At 46.8% G+C, this 20,154-nt stretch overlaps 1 protein-coding gene across 4 annotated transcripts in view; it reads right to left on the bottom strand.

Annotated features, from left to right (window-relative positions):
• LOC143943351 (NACHT, LRR and PYD domains-containing protein 3-like) overlaps positions 1–20,154 on the bottom strand; it is a 465,848-nt gene that overhangs the window by 325,289 nt on the left and 120,405 nt on the right. For 3 of the 4 annotated variants that reach the window (XM_077465072.1, XM_077465069.1, XM_077465071.1), the window contains one exon: positions 18,392–18,550. In XM_077465072.1, the coding sequence (XP_077321198.1) occupies positions 18,392–18,509 (118 nt within the window). In that variant the 5' untranslated portion in view covers positions 18,510–18,550. Of the gene's footprint in view, positions 1–18,391; positions 18,613–20,154 lie in introns of all 4 variants that reach the window. The other variant, XM_077465070.1, reaches the window with a different exon arrangement.

Raw genomic sequence — 20,154 nt, 5'->3', positions numbered from 1 at the left:
TATGAGGACTGGGGACATCCCGATAAACTGTTTACTCCTCCCAAGAGGTTTTCTATGCATTATCCTATGGAGGAAAGTTTCACCAAGAGATAGGGGGTCCCATCTGTCGATGCGGCTGTTTCTTGTGTGAATAAAAACCTAACTTGTCCTTTGGATAATGCGCAGGTATTTAAGGATCCAGTTGACAAAAGGCTGGAAACCTTGTTAAAAGCCTCCTTTTCCATGGCTGGCGCTGTGGTGCAGCCTACAGTCGCAGCCGTGGGGTTGTGTCAGTTCCTTAAGGAACAGGTTAAACAAATGTTTGGACTCCTCCCCAGTGAGGAAGTAGAGAAATATGCAGAGATGCCTCACATCTTGTGTTTCATAATTGATGCGATTTTGGATTCTGTCCAACAAGCATCACGTTTATCCCTCATGTTGGTACACATGCGTAGGGCTCTATGGCTAAAGAATTGGGCTGCTGAGATGTCATGCAAAAAGCATTTGACTGGGTTCCCGTTTAAAGGGGAGCGTTTGTTTGGGGAAGAATTAGATAAATTCGTCCAAAATATTTCGGGAGGTAAGTCTACACTCCTCCCAGTCAAAAGGAGTAAACGTCCTTCATTCAGGCGTACTCTTTCTCCCGAAGCATCAAGCTCTAAACAGTGGCGACGGCCTTCCCAGCCCTCCGCTGCTAGAAAGCCTCAGGGCCGAGCCCAGGGACAGAAAAAGACTTGGGGGCGAAAGCCTGCCAAGCAGACCCCCAAGACCTCCTTGTGAAGGGGCGCCCCCACTCGGCCGAGTGGGGGGAAGGCTCCTGCAGTTTGCAGGCGCCTGGCGGGAGGAGATTCAGGACAAATGGGTGATCTCTTCAGTATCTCTGGGCTACAGGCTAGAGTTTCAGAGGATTCCACCTTCTCGTTTTCTAAGGTCAAGGATCCCCAAGGATCCGATAAAGCAGAAACCGCTATTCCTGGCCTTAGATCAGTTACTATCCCCAGGGTGTGATAGTAGAAGTGAGCCCGAAAGATCAGGGCTCAGGTTTTTATTCGAATCTCTTCACCGTTCCGAAACAAACGGAAGTGTCAGACCTATCTTGGATCTGAGAGACTTAAACCGGTTTTTACACATCCAGACCTTCCGGATGCAGTCAATACGCACTGTGGTCTCCTCCCTGCAAGGAGGAGAATTCATGGCATCAATAGATATCAAAGATGCATATCTCCATGTGCCAATATTTCCCGCACACCAGAAGTTTCTAAGGTTTGCGATAGAGCAGCGCCATTTTCAATTTGTGGCCCTGCCGTTCGGCCTAGCTACGGCCCCCCGAGTCTTCACGAAGATTCTGGACCCTCTCTTAGCAATCTTAAGAGTTCAGGGCATAGCCGTCATGGCTTACCTAGACGACTTGCTTCTCGTAGAGAGAACTGCAACGTGCCTAAGTCGCAGCGTCACCAGAACGCTAGAACATCTAGAGCGCCTAGGTTGGATTATAAACCTAGAAAAGTCGTCCCTGCAACCGACCACCAGGTTGGATTACCTGGGTCTGATTATCGACACCGCTCAGGGCAGGGTGTTCCTTCCAGGGCCAAAGGCCTTGGCCATTGGAGATCTGGTGCGCCTGATTCTGGGCAGAAGATCTTCCTCCATTCGCTTATGTATGAGACTATTGGGAAAGATGGTCGCCTCATTCGAGGCCGTCCCATTCACCCAGTTCCACTCAAGGCCTCTGCAAAGATGCATCCTTGCGATTTGGAACAGGAAGCCCCAATCCCTGGATCTTCCTATGCGTTTATCCCCCCGGGCACGCAAAAGTCTTGTCTGGTGGTTACAAACCAGGAATTTGCTGAAGGGCAAAACTTTTCTTCCCCTCTCATGGAAGATTGTCACAACGGATGCCAGCCTGACTGGCTGGGGAGCCGTATTGGAGGGAACATGCTCGCAGGGAAAATGGTCTGCGACCGAAAGTCTGCTGCCCATAAATATCTTGGAGATTCGGGCAGTTTACATGGCACTCAGAGAGTGGTCTTACAGACTGCGAGGTTTCCCAGTTCGGATTCAGTCCGACAATGCCACCGCAGTGGCTTATATCAATCACCAGGGCGGTACCAGAAGTCTGGTGGCCCAAAAGGAGGTGAATCGCATACTTGTCTGGGCAGAGGAGAATGTTCCGTGCCTCTCTGCAGTCTTCATCCCAGGAGTGGAGAATTGGCAGGCGGATTTTCTCAGCCGCCAGCAGTTGTGCCCAGGAGAATGGGCTCTGCACCCCGATGTGTTTCAGAACATATGTCACAAGTGGGGTACCCCAGACATAGATCTGTTTGCATCCAGGTTCAACAGGAAACTGGACAAGTTTGTGTCAAGGACAAGAGATGCACTTGCTCAGGGGTCAGATGCTCTGACGGTTCCCTGGGATCAGTACAATCTGATCTATGCCTTCCCCCCGAGCCCGCTGCTATCGCGGTTCCTGGGAAGGGTCAAGAGGGAGTCGAAGTCGGTCCTTTTAGTGGCCTCGGCTTGGCCCAGGCGACCATGGTTTGCAGAAATCATGAAGTTGGCAGTGGGCAGGCCATGGACCCTCCCTCTCCGGCCAGATCTGCTCTCACAGGGTCCAATCTACCATCCTGCTTTACGCATTCTGAATTTGACGGTCTGGCTGCTGAGACCCACATTCTGAGAGACCGTGGCCTTTCGGGGCCAGTCCTTTCCACTCTGGTCAATGCCAGAAAGCCGGCCTCCAGGCGTATCTATTACAAGATCTGGAGGACATACGTTTCCTGGTGTGAACCCAGGAGATGGCATCCTAGAAGGTATGTCATTAGCAGAGTCTTGGCCTTTCTCCAATCAGGCTTAGAAATGAATTTGGCCATAAGCACCATCAAGGTGCAGATTTCGGCCCTATCGGTCTTTTTTCAAAGACCTCTTGCATCACACTCCCTAGTACGGGCTTTTATCCAGGGGGCTATGCGGATAAGACCGCCAGTCAAACCTCCGGTATGCCCATGGGATCTGAATTTGGTTCTCTCGGCCTTAGAGGCCCAACCATTTGAACCTCTGCATCTGGCTTCTTTAGCTCTCTTGACTAAAAAGCTGGTCTTCCTAGTAGCCATATCCACGGCTAGAAGGGTATCAGAATTGGCAGCTCTTTCCTGTAAAGAGCCCTATTTAATTATCCATAAGGACCGGGTGGTTATGCGTTCCAACGGGTCCTTTCTACCTAAGGTGGTTTCAGGTTTCCATCTGAATCAGGATATAATCCTACCATCCTTTTTTCCAAATCCTCAGTCCATAGAGGAAGAGTCCTTACACACTTTAGATGTGGTTAGAGCAATCAGTCTTTATCTTCAAGCAACTGCTCAGATAAGAAAAACTGACTGTTTATTTATTCTGCCAGAAGGCCCTAGAAGGGGTCAGGCAGCGTCAAAGTCCACTCTCTCAAGGTGGATCAGACAGGTTATTTCTCAGGCCTATAGCTTAAAGGGGAAGATTCCTCCTTTTCAGGTGAAAGCGCACTCTACTAGGGCTGTCAGTGCTTCTTGGGCAGTGCATCACCAGGCCTCCCTGGCTCAGATCTGTAAGGCTGCGACTTGGTCATCAGTCCACACATTCACCAGATTCTATCAGGTGGATGTCAGAGGGCAAGAGGATATCGCCTTCGGGCGCAGTGTACTGCAGAGTGCAGTTTAGGTCCTCAGGTCCCTGGCGGTCTATATTTATGATCTGTGTCTCCCTCCCCTCAACCTGAGCATTGCTATGGGACATCCCACTATGTAATGAAGCTCCTGTGTCCCGTGATGTATGATCAAGAAAATGGGATTTTTATATACAGCTTACCTGTAAAATCCTTTTCTTGAGAGTACATCACGGGACACAGGGCTCCCGCCCCTCTTGGGTTTTACGTGGTTTCTTATTGCTTTGCTACAAAACTGAGGTGCCTCCCAAATGGGAGGGGTTATATAGGGGAGGAATTCTCTTTAATTAGGGTCAACCAGTGTCCAATCACCAGAGATGCCTATATAACCCACTATGTAATGAAGCTCCTGTGTCCCGTGATGTACTCTCAAGAAAAGGATTTTACAGGTAAGCTGTATATAAAAATCCCATTTTTTTCCCCTGAAACTTCCCTCTTAAAATCAAGGTTTGTGTTAATAATCGCTGAAAAATATGGTATGTAAGTTTCAATGATAATTTGATCTCTAACATTACTTTCCATGCAGGCCTCATAGCAAGAGCTAAAATATAACCCTATTTTTTTTTTATAGAGGGAGAGGGTTATATCCTCTGTCAGGATTTTATCATGCATTAAACTCAATTCACAAAGCGCTAACACAAGGATAAGGCTCTCAGTTATAGCTATGGACTTATGATAACTGCCACCTTTTAAAATAAGTCTTCTTATCCTTCTGTGTTGGCTTTGTAAGTTGAGCCTTTAGAGGAATATTTAGACCCCTTTCGCACTGGGGTGGTGCGGGCATTGGCGGTAAAGCATTGCTAGTTTTAGCAGTGATTTACCCGTTATAGTGGCACTTTGGTGGCACTATCAGGGTACTCTTAACCCCCCCAGAATGGGTTAAAAAAGGGTTAAAAGTGCCTGCTTAATGCTGCTTTCAAAGCGCTTTGAAAGCAACATGGGCAGGGCCCTAAAGATGCTCCTTGGAGGACTTTTTTCCCATCTTGCAAGGGCACTGCCCTAGTGTGAGAGCAAACAGGTTTTCACACTGGGGTGGCTTAAGAGGCACTTTTCAGGTGCTTTAACCAGTTGCCGACCGCCGCACGCCGATGTACGTCGGTACAATGGCACGGGCAGGCATAAGGACATACATGTACGTCCCTTGCCTCCCGCGGGTCGGGGGCCCGATCGGGCCCCTGCCCGGTGCCTGCGGCGGTCGGTTTTCGTCCGGGAGCGATCCGGGACGAGGGGGCGGCCATTCATTCATGGCCACCCCCTCGCGATCGCTCCCGACGAATAGAAATCCCCGGTGACATCACTTCCTCTCCTGTAATGTAAACACAGGAGAGGAAGTGATGTATTCTCTCCTCCGTGTCGGTATTTTCCGTTCCGACACGGAGGAGAGCGGATCGGTGAGTTGCACCAACACTCTACACACACAGTAGAACATGCCAGGCACACTCACACCCCCCCTTTACCCCCCGATCACCCCCCCAATTACCCCTGCCCCCCAGTCACAGTGACACCAATGTCATTTTTTTTTTTTTTTTTTTTTTTTTTTTGCATTGGTGTCATTTGTGACTGTAATAACTGTTAGGGCAGTTAGAGTTAGCCCCCTTTAGTTCTAATGTACCCCCCTAACCCCCCCAATAAAGGTTTAACCCCGTGATCACCCCCCGTCGCCAGTGTCACTAAGGCTGGGTTCACATTGCAGCGGTTTATGAGAACGAATGTGATTCGCACCGCACTGCAGTGCAAATCACATCCGATCTCTGTGCGATTCGAGTTCAGCCATTCGCCGCACCCGCCACACCCGCCGCACCCGCCGCAAATTCGCACGGGACCCTTTTTTTGGCCCGCAGCAGAATCGGATCGCATGGGTGTTCACACCATGCGATCCGAGTTTGCAGATCGCACTGCGATATGCGAACTGATCTGGGGGTGTCAGTAACATTTCACTGACACTCCCAGCAGTTCGCATAGGGCAGTGTGAACTGCCGCCGGGAGGCATGCGATGCGGGAACCCGCCGCGGATTCGTGCGTTCCCGCATCGCTCCAGTGTGAACCCAGCCTAATAAGCGATAATTTTTCTGATCGCCGTATTAGTGTCACAGGTGACGCTAGTTAGGCAGGTAGGTATTTAGGTTCGCCGCAGCTTTTTATAGCGCCAGGGACCCCCATATACTACCGCATAAAGCCCCCTGATTGCCCCCTAGTTAACCCTTTCACCAGTGATCACCATATAACTGTTACAGGTGACGCTGGTTGGTTAGTTATTTTTTTATAGTTTCAGGGCACCCGCCATTTATTACCTAATAAAGGTTTAACCCCCTGATCACCCGGCGGGTGTCATTTGTGACTAATAACTGTTAGGGCAGTTAGGGTTAGCCCCCTTTAGTTCTAAGGTACCCCCCTAACCCCCCCAATAAAGGTTTAACCCCGTGATCACCCCCCGTCGCCAGTGTCACTAAGGCTGGGTTCACATTGCAGCGGTTTATGAGAACGGATGTGATTCGCACCGCACTGCAGTGCAAATCACATCCGATCTCTGTGCGATTCGAGTTCAGCCATTCGCCGCACCCGCCGCAAATTCGCACGGGACCCTTTTTTTGGCCCGCAGCAGAATCGGATCGCATGGGTGTTCACACCATGCGATCCGAGTTTGCAGATCGCACTGCGATATGCGAACTGATATGGGGGTGTCAGTAACATTTCACTGACACTCCCAGCAGTTCGCATAGGGCAGTGTGAACTGCCGCCGGGAGGCATGCGATGCGGGAACCCGCCGCGCATTCGTGGCGTTCCCGCATCGCTCCAGTGTGAACCCAGCCTAATAAGCGATCGTTTTTCTGATCGCTGTATTAGTGTCACAGGTGACGCTAGTTAGGCAGGTAGGTATTTAGGTTCGCTGCAGCTTTTTATAGCGCCAGGGACCCCCATATACTACCGCATAAAGCCCCCTAATTGCCCCCTAGTTAACCCTTTCACCAGTGATCACCATATAACTGTTACAGGTGACGCTGGTTGGTTAGTTATTTTTTTTATAGTTTCAGGGCACCCGCCATTTATTACCTAGTCTCACTAGTGTACCCCTAAATTTAGGGGTGTCTACTTTCCAAAATGGGGTCATTTGGGGGGGGGTTTGTGCCATCTTGGCATTTTATGGCCTTCAAAACTGTAACGCCCTTAGAAAGCCTGAAGGCGGTGCTTGGTTTTCGGGGCCCCGTACGCGGCTAGGCTCCCAAAAAGTCCCACATATGTGGTATCCCCGTACTCAGGAGAAGCAGCAGAATTTATTTTGGGGTGTCATTTCACATATGCCCATGGCATGCGTGAGCAATATATCATTTAGTGACAACTTTGTGAAAAAAAAAAAAAAAAAAAAAAAGTTTGTAATATTCCCGCAACTTGTGGCAAAATATAAAATATTCCATGGACTCAACATGCCTCTCAGCAAATAGCTTGGGGTGTCTACTTTCTAAAATGGGGTCATTTGTGGGGGTTTTGTGCCATCTTGGCATTTTATGGCCTTCAAAACTGTAATAGGTAGTGAGAAGTGAACTCAAAAATGTACGCCCTTAGAAAGCCTGAAGGCGGTGCTTGGTTTTCGGGGCCCCGTACGCGGCTAGGCTCCCAAAAAGTCCCACATATGTGGTATCCCCGTACTCAGGAGAAGCAGCAGAATTTATTTTGGGGTGTCATTTCACATATGCCCATGGCATGCATGAGCAATATATCATTTAGTGACAACTTTGTTAAAAAAAAAAAAAAAAAAAAAAAGTTTGTAATTTTCCCGCAACTTGTGGCAAAATATAAAATATTCCATGAACTCAACATGCCTCTCAGCAAATAGCTTGGGGTGTCTACTTTCTAAAATGGGGTCATTTGTGGGGGTTTTGTGCCATCTTGGCATTTTATGGCCTTCAAAACTGTAATAGGTAGTGAGAAGTGAACTCAAAAATTTACGCCCTTAGAAAGCCTGAATGCGGTGCTTGGTTTTCGGGGCCCCGTACGCGGCTAGGCTCCCAAAAAGTCCCACATATGTGGTATCCCCGTACTCAGGAGAAGCAGCAGAATTTATTTTGGGGTGTCATTTCACATACGCCCATAGCATGTGTGAGCAATATATCATTTAGTGACAACTTTGTGTAAAAAAAAAAAAAAATTTTTTTTTTTGTCATTATTCAATCGCTTGAGGCAAAAAAATAAAATATTCAATGGGCTCAACATGCCACTTATCAATTTCCTTAGGGGGTCTACTTTCCAAAATGGGGTCATTTGGGGGGGTTTTGTACTGCCCTGCCATTTTAGCACCTCAAGAAATGAGATAGGCAGTCGTAAACTAAAAGCTGCGTAAATTCCAGAAAACGTACCTTAGTTTGTAGATGTGACAACTTTTGCGCAAACCAATAAATATACAATTATTGACTTTTTTTTTACCAAAGACATGTGGCTGAATACATTTTGGCCTAAATGTATGACTAAAATTGAGTTTATTGGATTTTTCTAATAACAAAAAGTAGAAAATATCATTTTTTTTCAAAATTTGCGGTCTTTTTACGTTTATATCGCAAAAAATAAAAATCGCAGAGGCAATCAAATACCATCAAAAGAAAGCTCTATTTGTGGGAAGAAAAGGACGCAAATTTTGTTTGGGTACAACATTGCATGACCGCGCAATTACCAGTTAAAGCAGCGCAGTGCCAAAGTGTAAAAAGACCTCTGGTCATTTACCAGCAAAATGGTCCGGTCTGAAAGTGGTTAAAGGTGCTATTTTCAGCGCTAAAATGCCTAAAAAGCACCCCAGTGTGAAAGGAGTCTTACTTATGTTGGCCATACATTATACAATTTTCTTCTATAGATTTCCTTTAGATCTACCAAAACCATATAATATGAGGTCAAATCTAAACACTTTCAATGTGTGTGCAATCAGACAGGCCCTTATACTACACAGTTGAAGGTAAATCTAAAGGAAATTGAATAAGAAAATTGTATGGTGTATGGCCAGCTTAAAACTGGAGCAGAATCTGGTGCAGCTGTGCATGATAGCCAATTAGCTTCTAACATCAGCTTGTTCACTTAGAGCCGGTTCACACAAGGGCGACTCAGATTCGACTTCAGGTCACCCCTAGTCGCCTCAGGTCGGACAACATTTAAAAATCAATGTAAGTGAATGAGAACCATCTTAATGCACGCTACTGAAGTCGCTCCGACTTCAGAAAAGGTTCCTGTACTACTTCAATCTGACTTGTAGGCGACTGGTACCCATTGATTTCAATGGAGGTCGCCTCCAAGTCGGATCTCCGTCTATACGGAGGCGACTCTGACAGAATTATCAGCTCTCAAGAGGGAACTCTACGCCAAATTTATGAAAAAAAATTGGCGTGGGTTCCCCCTCCTAGAGCATACCAGGCATACCGGGCCCTTAGGTCTGGTATGGATTCTAAGGGGAACCCCCTACACCGAGAAAATGGCGTGGGGTCCCCCCCCAGATCCATACCAGACCCTTATCCGAGCACGCTACCCGGCCAGCCAGGAAAGGGGGTGGGGACGAGCGAGCGCCCCTCCTGAGCCGCACCAGGTCACGTGCCCTCAACATGGGGGGTGCCTTGGGGAAGGGGGGGTGCGCGGCCCCCCACCCCAAAGCACCTTGTCCCCATGTTGATGAGGACAAGGGCCTCTTCCCGACAACCCTGGCCGTTGGTTGTCTGGGTCTGCGGGCGGGGGACTTATCGGAATCCGGGAGCCCCCTTTAATAAGGGGGCCCCCAGATACCGGCCCCCCACCCTATGTGAATGAGTATGGGGTACAATGTACCCCTACCTATTCACCTGTGAAAAAAAAAATGTACAAAAAAAAACACAACACACAAGGGTTAAAATAGTTTATTGCGGGGGGCGTGGCTTGGCTGAGCTCGATGGCGGACGTCTAACTGATTAGCTCCGCTACCTCAGGACGAATACCTCAGCTTACAGAGGTATCTCTCACCCGCAATACATCTACGAACGATGGGAACAGCTTCTAGACACTCTTCCGCTTCTCGGTCCCGTTCTCCGCGCGGAAACTCGAGCGGATTGAGCCAACAAATACCGGAGATGTTCCGAACGCAGAGGGGAAACATGGCGCCGTCCCGCCACAACGCCTCACATGCAGTGTCTACACGTTCTCCTCAGCGTGAGGCTATAGTCTTGTCGGACGCTGGACTCCGGGATTCTCGTATTGCCGATCCTGATAACCAACGACCGCCTGAGGTAAATCCTTCCTCACACATTAGTATGCAAGACCTGAAAATTATTGCCTAAAAGACACCCTATCGGCAGCCATTGCTGAACTTCGGGTCGATATTAGAGCTCTATCGGATCGTGTACTTCATGTGGAAAACCGCTCGGACCAACACGAACTGATCCTCCGTAAATCCACTAGAAAAATTGATGGACATACCATACAAATGAGAGACATGCAGAGGCATTTGGAGGATTTGGACAATAGGGGGAGGCGACATAACCTTCGTATTAGAGGTCTCCCTGAAGCTATTGAGGGAGATCAAATCCCCATTGCAGTCACCTCCATCTTTAACAATGTACTAGACCGCCCTCCACAATCAACTGTTGAAATGGAAAGAATCCACAGAGCCTTGAGACCTAAAGGTAGGGACAGTGATCCCCCTTGCGACATTATATGCTGCCTCGTGAACTACCAACTGAAAGAGGATATATTGAGGGGTGCTCGAGGAAAGCAACGCATACTTCATGACACTACACCCATACAAATCTTTCAAGATCTCTCAGGCATTACCCTGCAACACCGCAGGGACCTTAAACCACTCCTAGAGGTGTTGAGAGAACGGAACATAGTTTACAAATGGAAATTTCCTTTTTGTCTGACTGCCTCAAATCTTGGACGTACGGCCCATCTTAGAGTCCCGGAAGACTTACCCACATTCTGCATGACCTTAGGGATCCCACTGATAGAAGTCCCTAACTGGTATTCAAATTTTCGTCCTCTACTAAGCCGATCGGATAAATCCCCACCTGAAATGATGGAAGCTCAGGAAGCGGGCTATCGGAGGCGCAGATCTCCATCGCATACCAGGATGAACAGACACTCCGAAAATCCTCAAAGAGCATACAGCCCTTCTGCTTCCCCCAGAGCACATAGAGCGAGGAGAGATTATTGAGGAGTTGTCAACTACTACCTAAATGTGTGCTGCTGCACTGTTCTTTAATGCAGAGTCACTGCTTATTTTCTGCTTCGTTGCCTTCTTTGTCCCATGACTGTGGGAGTTATGTTCCTTACATTTGACACTGTTCAGAAGCTAATCTGTCAATGTTAGATGCTTCACGTTTACTTTACCCGTTATCTACAATTTTTGGCATTAGACCCACTTGTTCCTTATCGGTGTCCATTCTTCACTATCAGATTTGACTGCGAGTGCTGAAACTACATTACCCAGCACACACCTGGGGCATAGCACGCTAGGATGTCACGTGTTTCTTCCTACGCAACGTCCCGGATGTTTCAACTTTGGTCAGATGTCTCCACTCACATCCAGCAACTGACTTCGGCAATCTACAGGATTGATGTGCAGACTGGATTCGTTCTATCGGCGCGCTGCTTGCGGATTCTAAATCCAAAGGATGAAGCACACGGACATCACTTGCACTGGAGCAGTGAGTACCCGTATGCTGCGCATTGCTTTCCTTACTAATGTCTGTCTCCACTTTTCTCCATGCTCAAATACGGACAGCTCTGTGTCCATAAAGACGCGTAGAACTGCCTTACCTCAGTCACACTGTCTTACAAGAAACCTATGACTGCTATGGCCAATCTTTTGATCTTCGACATATGGGGAATTTACCCCTGGTTCTTTCGCACTAAAACAATTTACTGTTGATCTCTACCGATCTCTAAGGCTAAAAGCTATGGATGTTATGTTATTATACTTACGAATGTTTTCCCTTTTTGATCTCTCGGATCCCCAGAGGTGTGTGGTTTCTGATGCTGCGCATTGCACTGACGGTTACACTTCATGGATTTGTCTGCTACACAGGGTCCGTATATTAGTTGCTTTACTGACTAATGTGCTCTTTTTCAGGTTCAAAGTTTTATAGTTACTCTGTTTTCAACCAATTCTTCATACACATGCATAGTATGTACGTGTCGAATTTGTATTCTATAATTTGCATAATATATTCTCAGCCTTTGACTCTCCTCTCTATAACTCATTATTACTTCAATTTTACCTACACTTATGGCAATCTGCTGCACGAAGGTTCACAATTTACCATAAAAATGCATGATTTATCCTCGACAGATTACAATGTCTTCCTAGTCCTGAGTGGCGGAGTTCCATAACTTGACTCCCTTCACACCTAGTCTTTCATTGGACTTGGCAATAGCCAACCCCCACGTAGTGGTAGCTGTGAGTGGGTATACATTATTTAGGTGTGTACTCTCTCCGGTCGCCCGACACTATATCTGGATATATTTTTTCGGTCACTCAACCAGTGACTCACACGTCCTTCCCCCCTAATCTAATCTAGTGTTATAATCTGGTTACCCCCCCTCCTGCTGCTTCCCTGACCCCCTCCCCCCCCCCGGTCACTAGGCTTCTCTTCTCCCTCCCCCTAACATGGCCTCTCCACCTCCCCCCTTTAATGGGTCGGATTCATCCCCCATTACTGGAGATTCCCTTCTACAAAATCACACATCACCTTCCATTAACTTTTACTCTTTGAATATTAGAGGCTTGAACATACCCGAAAAAAGGTCCAAGCTTCTATATACCCTACATAGAGCAAAAACTCACATAGCCCTTCTACAAGAAACCCACTTTCGCTCTGATGCTATCCCCAAACTCTATAACAAACATTTTCCCACAGTATACCATGCGACAAATGACCACACCAAATCTAAAGGAGTCTCTATATTAATCTCGAAATCTTGCCCCATTACTATTACCGATGTTCTAAAAGATCCTCAGGGAAGATACTTATTTATTAAAGGACGGACACATGACCTTCCAATTACGATAGCCAACATATATGCCCCCAATTCTAAACAGGTGGCCTTTTTCAGGGAAACTATGGCCCTTCTTACCACATTTCAATCAGGCATCCTCTTGTTAGGAGGGGATTTCAATGTTCCCTTGACGCCATCCCTTGATACTTCAAATGGTACGTCTTGTCTAAAATATCAGGCTCTAAGGGATATTAAAACACAATTACAAATCCTGACCCTTCATGACACCTGGCGCACTCTTCATCCGAACACAAAAGACTTCACTTTCTTCTCTCCCCCACATTCAAAATACTCCAGAATTGACCACTTCTTCCTTTCACAAGCGGACATTCACTATGTAACTAAGGCCACGATTGAGCCCTTATTGCTCTCTGACCACAATCCCATCACGGTTACCCTTACGTTCGCACAAGGTAGTCCCAGATCTGTCATATGGCGACTTGACGACTCTCTACTTCTTGACACAGAAAATCAGAAAGTAATTGGAGACTGTCTCTCACTTTACTTTCAGGAGAACTCCAACCCCGAGACGCCACATGCTTCGGTCTGGGCAGCGCACAAATGCGTTGTACGTGGAGTACTTATCTCCCTCGCGGCCAAACGAAACAAATGCGAGAAAGCAACTCTAGACTCGTTGTATATGCGCATCCAATCTCTTGAATGCTTACATAAACGTACTCTAGCCGAAACTCACCTGAATGACCTTATTGCGACCCAGGAACTTCTCTTAGAAGAGCTCCAAAAAACTCTTCGTCGTAAATTCGCCTTATCCAACAAAATCTTCTATGAGTTTGGTAACAAGGCGGGCAAGTTCCTGGCGAGAGCATTACAGACTAAAAAGGCGAGACATACCATACATAGAATCGTGACGCCTAAAGGAGATTCTATAATAGCGACAGAGGCCATTGCAGCACAATTTGCAAAATACTTTCACTCATTGTATACTCTTCCACCGCCCTCACCGACTGAGACGGTGGAAAATAGGTCAGAACGTATACGGACGTTTTTGTCTAAATTCTCCCCACCCTCTATTGAATCTTTAGATCAACAGGTATTGGATTCCCTCTTGTCCAAGGAAGAAGTGCTTCTCGCCATCCAACAACTAAAACCTGGGAAAAGCCCAGGCCCGGACGGCTTATCTGCTGCTTACTATAAAACATTTTCAGAGCTGTTAATTCCTCACTTCTTAAATGCTTTTAATAACCTCACTTCCCACACCCAGTCCACTACTGACCTTCTACAAGCACACATCACATTGATCCCTAAACCTGGCAAGGATGATACGCTAATCCCGAATTACCGACCTATCTCTTTACTCAATGTAGGCATTAAGATCTATGCTAAAATTCTCGCAAACCGCCTTACACCCTTACTTCCCCACATGATTTCAACTGATCAGGTCGGTTTTGTCCCGGCAGAGAAGCTCGGGACAACACCACCAAGACCCTGAATATACATCACTGGTTGACCACGTCCCAGAGCAAAGGATTCTTTTTATCATTGGATGCGGAGAAGGCGTTCGATAGGGTGGCATGGGACTACATGTTATCTGTCCTCCAACATATCGGGCTACCATCGAGATTGATTCAGATGATCTCAATCTTATACTCCACCCCTACTGCGTGCATGAGAGTCAATGGTCGCCTATCGAACGCCTTCTCCATCACTAATGGTACACGTCAGGGATGCCCACTTTCACCGATCATCTTTATCTTAACCTTAGAACCATTACTTCGCATGCTCCGAGATAATCCGACCGTCCAAGGAATTAACATCAAAAACAATCAATATAAAATCGCCGCTTATGCCGACGACATCATGTTGTACCTTTCGGATCCTATTACTACTCTTCCAAACCTGCTGAAAGACCTCAATGCATTCTCTAAGATCTCGAACTTAAAAATAAACTTTGACAAATCGAAGGCTTTGAATGTCTCTTTACCTGAAAATACAGTTAATCAATGCCGTCTCAATTTCCCATTTAGCTGGGAAAATGAGGCGTTAACATATCTAGGCATTAAAATCCCTACTGATCTATCCAGGCTATATGAACTTAATTTTGCCCCTACACTTCTTCGGTTACAACACGATTTACAAAAATGGCATGGAGGTCCTTTCTCCTGGTTTGGTAGAATAGCCATTCTGAAAATGAATGTCCTCCCCAAACTACTGTATTTGCTACAGGCAATACCTATAGCTTTACCCAAGTCTTTTTTTCATTCGTATAAAGCCATGTGTAGAAAATTTTTATGGTCTTACCGCCCTCCCCGATTGAGTTGGGCTAAACTCATTCTCCCAAAGCCCAGTGGAGGCCTGGGACTACCTGATCTTCATACCTATCATAATGCGACCCTCTTGGCCAGAATAATTGATTGGCACATACACCAAAAAGATAAAGCTTGGATACCTTTAGAAAACGTTTATGCCCCATTCCCTATATCCCATCTACCTTGGATCTCCACACAAGCCATACCTTTATCTTGCACACAACACCCTTTAATAGGTCCCACCATTCGCGCTCTCCATCGAACATATAAATCTCTTCACATTACTATACCTCATGGCCCACTAACTCCGCTTTCCTCGAACCCAGACTTTCCCCCGGATCTTACTGTTCCTAGATCGGGGGACATCCTCCACAGAAATGTCTACAGAGCCTACCAATTTTTTGATAAGGGGAAAATGTTGTCATACCCCGATATGGCCGCAAAATTCCCTGAGCTACATCTTCCTTCTTTCAAATTTCTTCAGATCCGACATTTCCTTAACTTGACACAACCAAGCTCCCGATGGTACTCGGCCCTTACTCCATTTGAATCCATATGTTCCAGCTCAGAACCACAAAAACATGTGATTTCAACGGTTGTGAAATTGTTAAACTCTGACCTCACCCCACTAAAACCCATTTTACAACACTGGGAATCAGATTTAAAGCACACCTTGACCGTGCAACAATGGTCATTAATTTTTGAACACATACACAAACGTTCTATCAACACATCGACCCAAGAAAATCGATATAAAATTTACTCAAGATGGTACCGCACCCCTGACAAAGTCCACAAATTCTTCCCAGACGTCCCCACTTCCTGCTGGCGCTGTAATGCTCCAGTGGGCGATTTCCTACACATATGGTGGGACTGCCCCACGCTGCAGCCCTTCTGGAAAGAGATTCATGACACAATAGTTAACATTACTACATACCATCCTGATTTCTCCCCGGCACAATATTTGTTACACCACACATCAATTTCACATAAAATATATAAATCTTCAATAATCTCACACATGATTAATGCAGCTACCCAATGCATTCCACGACATTGGAGATCTCCAAACCCCCCTTCTATTGGGGAATGGCTACAACAAATGGATAAAATTGAGGAAATGGAAAGATTGATTCACCAAGCCTCTGACAGGCATGAACAATTTTCACATAAATGGGCATGCTGGATTCATTTCCGAACCTCTTCTCCCCGTACCACATCGATCGCCCCTACTTGACATGGTTGATCACTGGTTTAAACACCATATGCACTGTCTTTCCTGGGACATTAGTTGCGAATTTTGTCTTGGCGCCCCTACTTAACTTCCTCCCCGGAGATATCATAGCCGACTACATTTTTTCTTACACTCGTCTCCTTACGTTACCTTCAATTTACAATCCCCCTTTTACCCCCTTTTTACTTTTATGAGGCCTATCCACCCTCCCCCCCACCGCACCTATGGGAATTCTATTCCCGACCCCCTCTTCCCCTTACTTTGCCTGTACCTGAGTATCAATATTTTACCTATACCATGGGTATTGTGATTTCATTATTAGCCCCCTGGCGGATCTCCTCCCATATTACACCTGGCAGTTCTCTCTTTTCTATCATCCACAGTGTGATCCCATTTGGGGTGGATGGCAGCATAGGGGATCCGTCAGGACCCAAAACTATCATTTGATCCTAATTCAAATTTTGTTATGTACCTCATTTGTCTCACATACTGGATTACTTATATTTGACAGTTCATTCTCAATATGTACACAATTCCTTTTATTAATTTTTGCTTCATTCATTGATTCATTAATTGTTGTACCTTAAGCTTTTTGCTCTATTTTCATTTTTCTTATGCTATTTTACTTTGTCACTGTTATCCTGTACTATACCTACATGCCTTGATTGATTGTATTGTATAATTCTCAATAAACTTTCTTGGAAAAAAAAAAAAAAAAAAAATAGTTTATTGCACAGCTCCGGGGGTCTTCCGTCTTCGGGGGTCTTCTTGCCGGACTCCTCCGCTATCTTCTGCTAGCTCTTTTACTAGCAGAGGAGCCCGGCTTTCTTCTTCGCCGCCGCCCGGGGGTCTTTTTCCGTTTTTTTTGGCGTAGGGGGTTCCCCTTAGAAACCATACCAGACCTAAGGGCCTGGTATGCTCTCGGAGAGGGAACCCACGCCATTTTTTTTTAAATTTGGCATGGAGTTCCCCCTTCAGAGCTCATTATTTGATTGGCCACGGCAAAAGTCGCCTGGCCTGGGGCGACTTAAAGTCGTGTTGTAAGTCGCCCCAGGTTGTGTCTAAGTCGTGTTCAAGTCGTCTGCAAGTTGCCTGACAAAGTCGTTCTGGAAGTTGTGACGCCCCTGTGTGAACCGGCTCTCAAGCTTTGACAATGAAAGCTGACTGGTTTCTCTGCACAGCTGCACCAGATATCGCACTCCCCAGTTTTAGTCATTCATAGTGACCCTGCTGGGGATATTTTCCCTCAGAATCACCCCACATGGGTATAGAGGTACGCTCAGTATAGAAGATCGTCATACTTGAAGTTATTATGTAGAATATTGATTGAAAATCACAGTTCACAGGTGGTAAGCAAAGGCAATGTGTTTTTGGGAAAGTGTCTCCCATTCATTAGGAATGTGATGGTGGGTGTAGTCAGGAACCAAAGATTCAATTACAATAAAGCCCTTTAGGTGTGGGTGATGGATAAGATGTCAGATGATGGAGGATCATACATGCTGCTTCCCTGTCATCTGACAATGTATTCATCACCCACAGCACCAAACGCTGGCCATAGATGTTTCAAATGTCTGGCACTTCAGAAGGAACTGGCTGAGATTCAAATCATGTATAGGCAGGCTAAATGTACCAAGTTAATCAATGAATCAACCTGAGTACAACCAGCCTGCCAGATTTTACATATGATTATCACTAGTGGCTGGTATAACCCCTAGCAATAATCACTGTCTTCTCTCGGTGGGGACAGCTTCCTCCACCCTCACAGGAAGAATGCAATGGCTTGGCAGGAGGGATTCCCCTGTCATCACTGTCTGTTAATGGGGCAGTGTTGCCAACCCCCCGAAGTGAAATTTACTGACAGGACACTAACATTTGCAAGCGGCACCAATTTTTTACTGGCAAAAATCATGACATTTACTGATAGAACCACATTTTTTTACAGGCAGTGCAAAAAGTACCTAAAATTACAGGGTGCACAGACAGAGTTCCCACTGTAAGGGGGAATCCTGCAGACTCTGATGCAAAGAGGAACAATAGGAACTATGATGTGGGGGGCACTCTGGTGACCAGAGACCACCTTCTGCAGAGTGAATACACTAAGGTAAGGAAGTGTTATTAATATAGGGGGAACCTATACATCAGTGCCCCCTTACATCATTGTATTCACTCCCCCTTTCATCAGCAACCCCCACAGACTGGCCTAGTGGCGCTGTCACTGACCTCCTCTCAGGTGCACTGTGCAGGGCTCCGTCAGATGGCTCCAGCTTGGCGGCTCTGGTTTTATCCTATGATCTCCTCTCCACAGTCCACACACGTCTGGCTCCTCTCGTGACTCCATTCCTGATGATGCTCCCACTTTTGACTCCTCTCCCTCAGAGACTGCAGATACGATACAGAAGATGGTTAGATGCTGTAGAGATGCTACAGAAGATGGTCAGAGACTGCGGACAGAATACAGTAACAGATGGTTAGAGGCTGTGGACCGGATACAGTAACAGATGGTTAGAGGCTGCGGAACAGGATATCGTAACAGATGGTTAGAGGCTGCGGACAGGATACAATAACAGATGGTTAGAGGCTGCGGACAGGATACAACAAAAGATGGTTAGAGGCTGCGGACAGGATACAGTAACAGATGGTTAGAGGCTGCGGACAGGATACAGTAACAGATGGTTAGAGACTGCAGACAGGATACAGTAACAGATGGTTAGAGACTGCAGACAGGATACAGTAACAGATAGTTAGAGGCTGCGGACAGGATACAGTAACAGATGGTTAGTGTCTGCAGACAGGATACAGTAATAGATGGTTAGAGGCTGTGGACAGAATACAAGAACAGATGGTAAGAGGCTGCACACATGATACAGTAACAGATGGTTAGAGGCTGCAGGCAGGATAATTAACAGATGGTAAGGGGCTGCGGACATGGTAGTTTCCTCCTCTGTCCCCCTTCTTATTACCATACCTGTCTCCACATCAGTCAGTGTCCGCCTTCTGTCACTGTGTCCCTTCCACCTCTCCAGTCAGGCACATCAGTGTCCTCCTCTGTCAGGCCGGCTTCATACCCCAGTAATGTCCTCCTGAGTCCCGTGGCCTATGCCCTTTTTTCTTATCCTCCTCTGTCACCACTGGATTGGCTTATCCATAAAAATGCTTCCATTTTCTCCCCCACACCAGCCAATATCTTGCTCTCCCTCAGTCCCATCATTCATGTACAACCAGAATGGCCAGCACTTCATGTTTACCAAATAGTACTGCTCACATACACTGTTCTCCTTTCTCACCATTTTAACTACAAACAGCCGGATCCTCTATCCTACCCTCAGTCGTCGCCACCAAATACATCCCTCTTCCCAACCTCACACTCAGTTCTGCCTTCAGCCCATTTGTGTTCACACAGCAATTGATCTGACAGATCCCCCTCCTCCCCCTCTTCTCCTCTCCCAGCTCCACATTCTTGGCATATTGTTCTTTCTGTCACCAACTACCATCCAGCTCACTTCTTCCCATTGCCTACACTTAATAGCAATTCCCCATTGTTTATTTCTGCCCTGCTTAATCCATCCCATCCATGCATGCCCTACATTCCTCCTGCTTCATCTCCTGTCAATAACAGCACATAATCCAGAAGCCGCCCTCCTACAACACTCAAGTCGCCTCGTTCAGCTTGCTCCTCACCATCAACCTTACTGCTCCAACAACACCCTTCACCCCCTCCCCTCCCCCCCACCCCCACCCCAACCACTACCTCCCTGCAGTGTCTGCACCACTGCACTGCTGGGGCACCACATAGAACAAATGCTTTCCGTTTAAAAATGGCGCCGGGCAGCGAAATTACTTTACTGCGCATGCGCCGCCTGTCCGAGCCTGTACGATCTTTTCCTAGTCCTGCAGGCTTCGGAACAGCGCATGCGCAGGTGCATGGTCTGCCTGCAGCCAACTTTTTTATGACAAAGTTGCCCGTAACAGACAATTACCGGCAA

Source organism: Lithobates pipiens, unplaced genomic scaffold (assembly GCF_037356315.1).
Source record: "Lithobates pipiens isolate NorthernLeopardFrog02 unplaced genomic scaffold, aLitPip1_a1.2 Scaffold_30, whole genome shotgun sequence".
NCBI lineage: Eukaryota > Metazoa > Chordata > Amphibia > Anura > Ranidae > Lithobates > Lithobates pipiens.
The sequence above is the reverse complement of the archived record's forward strand: the minus strand, read 5'-3'. Positions and strand labels throughout refer to the sequence as shown.